Genomic DNA, 7,642 nt, shown 5'->3' with positions numbered 1-7,642 from the left:
ACACTATATTTTGATTTTCTGGTGGTAATCTCTGATCTTATTACAATTCACTATTTATTACTAATTTTAGCCTAACTCAAACATATAGCCATTCATGTGACATTTTTTAAAAAACATTGACTATGTGTCATGCACTGGAAATAAAGATATGCTGGCTGGATTCAATTGTCCAAATATAAATTCAGTGGATTGAAGTCTAGACTATGCTGTGTGTATTGTATTACAATTTTTTATTTAGATTTTATTTTTCAATTACAGTTTACATTTACTACTATTTTGTACTAGTTTCAGGTGTACAGCATAGTGGTTAGGCAATCATACACTTTACAAAGTGTCCCCCCAGGTATTTCCAGTACCCACCTGGCACCATACATAGTTATTACAATATACTGACTATATTCTCTAGGCTGTACTTTACATACCTGTTACTATTTTATAACTACCAATTTGTACTTCTTAACCTCTTCACCTCTTTCACCCAATCCCCCAACTCCCCACCCCTCTGGCATCCACCAGTCTCTTCTCTGTGTCTATGTAAACTCTGCTTTTTTAATTGAGTGGGTTTTTTTTGAGGTCTGGTGGTGGCAAAGGTATTTTTCCCCTTAAGTATTGGTTATGTACTGATGTATTTATAAATAAGAAAGATCATCTTTGCTAACTTTTTCTGAAATAGTAAGCTAACTATGAATCAGAGGTTGAGGCTCTAATGAAAAGTTTAAAAATGTGGACAAAGACTAGGAAATGCAAAAAGCAGGATATGGTGTCATATCCTAAAAATCATTCTTATGACAATTTATTTCGTAGCCTTAGTCTGCCAATTAGGTGGCACATGACTTTTCATGTAAATATTAGGGCAAGGTCTTTCTTCTCCCTCTATTAAACTTCTTTTAATAAGTCATGCCTAGTGAAGCATCACATTCTAGAAAGATCTTGTATGTATGTGCTCATGAGCACATTTAATTGCATGCTCCCACTCCCTCAGATTAAACTTTTGGCAAAGTTAGCTCATTTCATTTCCAAAAGACATGGGGTAACCATGGTCCAATGTTGAGCAAAAGGTAATGAGGATCAGCTGGAAATTGCAATCAGGGAAAAGATTCAGGTGTAATCTGTAACACTAGGAGTAACAATGGGAAGTCTACCACCTTTACCCAGGTCAAAGCAGTTGAATTTTTTTTTAAATGTTTTTATTGATTTCAAAGAGAGAGGCAGGGAGAGTGAGGGAGGAAGAGAGAAATAGGAGAGAGAGGGGGTGGGGAGGGAGAGAGAGAGAGAAAAAAAAAGAAGGAGGAGGAGGAGGAGGAAGAGGAGGAGGAGGAGGAGGAGGAGGGAGAAGAGAGAAGAGAGAAGAGAGAGCAAGAGAGAAAAACATCAATCAGCTGCTTCTTGCACACACCCTACTGGAGATTGAGCCTGCAACCCAGGTATATGCCCAACCAGGAATTGAACCAGAGACCTTTTTGTGCATGGGACTACGCTCAATCAACTGAGCTACACCAGCCAGGGCAAAACAATTGAATTTTAAAAACTCTTAAATAGGGGTCTTTAAAACTTGAATACTCACACCCCCCCACACACAGTAATTAAAGGACTTTTGACATCTGTTTGTGCATGGTAGGCAAAATAGTAATATTCAAATGTAATGTATTTGAGTGTCAGATTGGACCTCCATCCAACAGGTATTTATTGAGATTCTACTATGACAGGGATAGAGAAGTGAACTAGACACACAATTTCTTCCCTCAGTCAAGAAACTGCCCCTTCCCAACTTAGGGCTTATGTTATTGTCCAAGAAAAATAATCAGCCTTAAAATTAAACTGTGGAATGACAGAACTGTTTACATCATTACTGATATCCAAGGAACTCTTAACCGACTCTAAAGCTGATTATAAGTTTCATAATTTCTGCTCTACATAATCTCCTTCTCTTTTAAACATCAAGTCCAAATGTGATTATCCAGGACTCATGACCTACTTTGCCAGCCTAATGCTATTTTATTTCCCTTTCTTCATTACTGTAGTCAAAAAGCTTAGTTTAGTTTTAATATGACATTAGGCATTGTTGGTTCCCATGATGTAGGAACTCACCTTAGTAACTAGTTCTTCTATTATTGACCAGATTCTGCAAAGAGCACGGGCTTCTTTAACACAGTGGTTGGTTACATTTGGGGCTGCCATATGGGAGTATTTTCCAGGAGGTGTCATTTAGGCGTCTCAGAGGGGCTATTTGAGGTTAAGTTTGGGAATCACAAAATGCACATGAAATAAACCAAGACTTTCAAGATCTGAGATCAACTGAAAGAGAAGACCAAGGCAGTGCCTGGCCACTGGAACACATGTTGCATGTCATCTTCCTAACATCACTAAGGAGGATCAAATCTGTAGAAAAATGAAAAATTGACATTTGGTGGTAAAGTTCTAAAAGCACACAAGGAAATGGCAACACTGGCCTTTGAAGAACATATTCCAGAAGTTTTTCTTAATCTGTCTTCATATCCTTACTAGTATGATACTGTTTTTTGAGACCCTGACAGTAAATTCAACATAATAAATTATCTCCCTTTCTTAATTTTTCTGGCCTAAAAAGAAGTACAACCCTGGCCAGTGGGGCTCAGCTGGTTGAAGCATCATCCTGTACACCGAAAGGTCTCAGGTTTGATTCCCAGTCAAGGCACCTGATCAATGTTTCTCTCACATAAATGTCTCTCCCCCCTCCCCTCCCAAATCAATAAAAACATATCCTCAGGTGAGGGTTTAAAAAGAAAAGTACAATTACTAAACAAGAAAAAGGCCTTTCTTTAACTCTCATAACTACCCTAGAGCTCCATTCCAGAATTTTAGAACAAAAATATTCAGAGGTGAAATGAAAAAGCAAAAATTATTGTCCAACTGGAGTTCTCAATCTGGCCCACACCTCTGCTGATTACTGTTATGAAACTGGGATCCAGCAGCAGTCCACACAGAGCGCTGTTCCAAAGGCACATAGTAAATGTTGTTGACAAAACTTCTAAGTGCTCTAATGAGTAGAGCTTGAGAAATGACTAATTCCTTACCTGAGTATGATGCATGTATCGGGTTAGAGGTGGAGGGCATGCTTAATCTGGTAATCACTTATGGAAAATGGGATAATTTTCCTGGAACAAGCCTGATTAGTCATAATGTGCCATACTGGCCAGTGCTCAAGAGAACAGGCCAAGAATTTGGCTCTGGCACATATCCACATTCTCTTTATGATTCCACCCCACCCACCACCCCCAACACCACCTCACCACAGCACCACCTTCTCCCCCCCCGCAAAAGTAATGAAATAATAATGGTTGGTGGCACCACCTAAAAGTAGCATTACAGATGTTCCCAGGGCCTTGGAGTCATTTCTAGGTTAGAATTCTGGTACTATTACATAGCTGAGAGCACTCATTTCATCAATGTTCTGCTTTCATCTGCTCCTGAAAGTTGGAAGTAGGCTGTAGTGAACTTAAAGATAGGAACTACAAAGCATGTAGCCTTTTCCTCTTCTGGTCATATTCTTGGCAGTAATCTAGTACCCACCTATATATAGTCTTGCCAGCTGCTTAGCTGTAGTCAGCCTTGTTTCCCAGGACTCTCTCATGACCATAACTAACAACTTCTCTTGAAAGGGCTCTTGCAGTTTCAGTGAAGCTGAAGCTAGACAGCGGTTGTCTTCTCCTGGGAGCCTTCATTGCCAACAATGAACTTCCAACCTTCATTGCTAACAGAGCCAACATTGCCTTCTCCATACACTTAGGTTTGTGTTTGCTACTCAGTTTTTATATTAATCACTTTTCACATTCATATATATGCAAAGTTGTTATAAAAATATTTAGGAAGAGAGAAGTCTGTGCCATACTAAGCCCATCAAGATGTTAAAATTTATAGTACTATAGAATCTCAAGGTATTATTAAGCTTTCAAGGACTAAAGACTAACAAGAACTACTAAACTGGTTTGCTTAGTACCACTAAAACCACTACCTTTTGAGACACAATTTAGAGAAATTAAGGCTTAAATTTTAAGGATGAGTACCTAAGGCATTTCATTGATCCCACAAGGCTCACTAGGAAAGATGGTCCATTTAAAGGGGATAATTGAGGAGAGCTTAATGAAGATACTAATTGAAAAGGACTGAGCAAGGTTAAGAGAAGCCAAGTCAAGGTAGTGAAGTACCTCAGCAGTGTCCAGATCTAGGGACATGTTCTACATCTGTATTGTCCAGTACCATAGCCATTGGCCACATGTGACTATTGAGCACTTAAAATGTGGGTAATGCAACTAAGCCACTGAATTCTTAATTTTATTCAATTTCTATTAATTGAAGTTCAAATAGCTATGTAGCTAATGGCTACTATAATGAACAGTGCAGCTCAGGTCTAGCAAAGAGCAATTACAATCCTAGGCCTGAAGAGGTAAGAAGGAACAATTACTGGAACCTGGAGTGATGCAGAATTAGAGCTATACCTTATTACATGGAGAAAAAGCTGTGACCTTTGACAAAAAAAAAGGGGGGGGGGGGGGGACTCTGCCAACTTGCAGACTAGTAGGAGAAACACTGAGAATGCCCTGCCTCACTCTTCCTGTCCTACATCTCCCTCTGGTGCCTGTGACTGGTAGAACTCACCAGAAACTAGAAGACAAGAAAACTCATTGATATAGTCCATGAAGGAGAGCCCCCTGGAGCACAGACCATAGTGAAGGGTGGAGAGGAGAACTGAAGCAAAACATTACCATATCATGTATGCAATGAGTTGAAGCATCAATTGTTTGATTTATAAGCACTCATAAATCTATATAAATATGGAACCAGGGACAAAAATGGAACAAAAGCATATTTTCCAATGAAGTCCTATATAAAGATCATTGTTTAATCTATCCCAGAGTTCTCTTATACACTAAATAGCACAATGCTTTAATAAAGCTGTAACTGGGTTCATTTTAGGTTTCCTACATGAAGAATGAGGTCAATACCATGCCCCTTCAACTACATTCAACTTTAGATTCTTACCAAGAATCTGTGTGAAACTTTTTCCAAGGTACCTCCTCAAATCACAAACCATAGGAGTGGGAAATTTTTAATTTGACTTCGGTTAAAGGTCACTGTAACTCAATCCTATCTAAAAAAGAGGGAATATGCTAATTGACCTTCACACCATTGCAGAGATGGCGGCGCCCACAGCCACAAGATGGCCGGCAGGGGAGGGCAGTTGGGGGTGACCAGGCCGGCAGAGGAGTGGTTGGGGGTGATCAGGCTGGCAGGCAGCAGTTAGGGGCAATCAGGCAGGCAGGCAGGCTTGGGAGTCAGCAGTTCCAGATTGTGAGAGGGATGTTCGACTGCCAGTTTAGGCCCGATGGGATCAGGCCTAAACTGACAGTTGGACATCCCCTGAAGGGTCCCAGATTGGAGAGGGTGCAGGCTGGGCTGAGGGACACCCCTACTCCAACCACCCCTCCTCCACTGCATGAATTTCTAATAAATGGATAAACACAGATTAAAAAATGGGAGGAAGACCAACTAGATATAGGGATCTAAAGGCCTCCTCTAGGACTGTATGACCACTCTCTTAAGATAGGCTTACTTATGTTTTATTTTTGTATCATCTCTCTGAGTGATGGTATGTGTTTTAACATAATAGTGCTAATAAAATAAAATAAAATAAAATAAAATAAAAAGGAGGGGCACGAAGTAGGGTAATATCTGTAGCCGAAGTCAAATCCTATTTGTGGAAACCTTTATTGTCTACTTTAGTGGATCCAAAATAAATCAGAAGTCCAGTCCTTACTGCCCAGCACCCAGGGAAGAAAGGTCTAATGTTACTGTGTGGGGGTTGAAGTAGGTGCCAAAGGAAAAGCAGTTCCCACCACCTCCAAGGAGCAGGATCTGTTGCTCTTCAGGAAGGAGGATGCTGGTATGGTTGTGCAACATTAGAGGCCATGGTACACCTGTTGTGTCAATCTGATACTCAGAGCTCAATCCTGTAGTCAAATCGATAACAGTCACCCCGGGAACTGAGGAGGAATGAATCCAGACCCCTCCAACCAGTAGAAGCTTCTCATTAAGCACATGAGCTGTGTGGGAGTACCTTGGGGTAATGGGAGGCTGGATATCAACTGATTCCCAGAGGAATCCACAAGTGGTTGGTTTCAGAAAGACTACAGAGCTCAATGGCTCCTCAGAAGCACCCAGGCCTCCAGCAATAAGGGCCCCCCCTTGCCAGCTGCAGGCACTGTGGGAATGCCGGCCTTCAGGTGCCTCCCCCTCCACTGGGATCCTGACCCAAGTCATTGTCCCCACGTGGAGAAAATGCCAGTCACTCAGTACAGGTTCCCCCACACTTCGGCCCCCATAGACAAACAAATACTTCTGATTTTCATAGGACACTTGTGTTGTTGAATGCCGCCAACATGACAAAGTGGAATCTCCTTCTGTGCCAGCTTTTGTTACCGTTACATTTAGATCCTCGGTGCTATCATCCTCACTCTTACAAAAACGAAGCTGGAGAATCCCCAAGGCTGGAGTTACTGGGGACAGTCTCCCTCCCAGAACCAGAACCTGAATATCGGAAACTCTTGTCATGGTGTGATAAAGGCGTCCATCCCACTGAGCTTCAGTCCCCCTACTGCCTATTGGTTTGCCTTTCCAATCAAAGTCACTGCATCTTGAGAGCAAGTGAAACTTGCTCACTCGGCAATGCCGCCCTTCCTGCTCTCCAAATCCACCTGCGCTGAGAATGCCTGGGCTCAAGAGGGCAGAGGCGTGGCCATATCTCTTAAAGTGTGGGCCCTGGCTGTCACTAGTGACCACCTTGGCAAGGAGGGTCCCGGAAGGGGAAGCAGGATCTATCCAAGGAAACAGCTCTGGGGATGAAAGCACCCAAGTTTGGGAGAGAGTGTCTCCCTTAGAAGCGGCCAGAATGAAATAGTGGGCGCACTTCAGATGCCACTCCTCAAACTCGTCAAAGGGTTCGAGATTTTCCACGCGCCGACGTTCTTCTGCGGGCAGGAGGCAGCGATAGAATTCATTCATGTCCATGGCCCTGCAGGCAGTCCAGCCAGCCTGGAGGAAGCGGCGCTGCTGGGACGCCACGTCGGGGAAGCGGTCCAGGCCATGCAAAGGAGAATTGAGCTGCTGAAAATGTTGCTGCATGAACTGGCCAAAGGGGTCATGCGGCCTCATCTGCTCGTAGATCACGAAAAGAGCATCAGGAAAACGCTGGGCCGCCCAGGCGATGAGGGCCGCTGCATTATCCGGTTCCAGGTAGGTCAGCACGGCCTCAGCGAGGAGCAAAGTGGGTGCGGCTTCATTGAGGCCCGCGGCGGCCAGCGCCCGGTCCAATCGCTCCAGCTGCCTCAAGTCCAAGCCCAGGATGCGGTAGTCCGAACTCTCAAAGCACAGCGCTGACGCAGGGTCCCCGCTCCGGAAAGGCCCGGTTATCGCGCACAGTTCCGGCGTGTCTCTAATCCTCTCCGCTTTGCGCCACGCCACGTCTGGAAAATCGACCTCCCAGACCGCAGCCCAGGACAGGCGGCCTGCAGCTTTGAGGCGAAAATACAGCGAGTCCGAGCCAGCGCCCAGCGACAGGACCTGGGCGCGAGGCGCTCCCGGGGCCGCGCACGTCCGCCAGGAAGGC

The 7,642-nt window shown here is 43.8% G+C and overlaps 1 protein-coding gene across 1 annotated transcript in view; it reads right to left on the bottom strand.

Annotated features, from left to right (window-relative positions):
* Positions 1–5,726: 5,726 nt before the first annotated feature.
* Positions 5,727–7,642, bottom strand: part of LCMT2 (leucine carboxyl methyltransferase 2) — a 2,160-nt gene continuing 244 nt past the window's right edge. The window contains 2 exon segments of the mRNA XM_015557521.1: positions 5,727–7,633; positions 7,635–7,636. Coding sequence (XP_015413007.1) covers positions 5,791–7,633; positions 7,635–7,636 — 1,845 coding nt within the window. The 3' untranslated portion in view covers positions 5,727–5,790.

The sequence above is a fragment of the Myotis davidii genome, unplaced genomic scaffold, assembly GCF_000327345.1.
Source record: "Myotis davidii unplaced genomic scaffold, ASM32734v1 scaffold46, whole genome shotgun sequence".
Taxonomy (NCBI): domain Eukaryota; kingdom Metazoa; phylum Chordata; class Mammalia; order Chiroptera; family Vespertilionidae; genus Myotis; species Myotis davidii.
The sequence above is the reverse complement of the archived record's forward strand: the minus strand, read 5'-3'. Positions and strand labels throughout refer to the sequence as shown.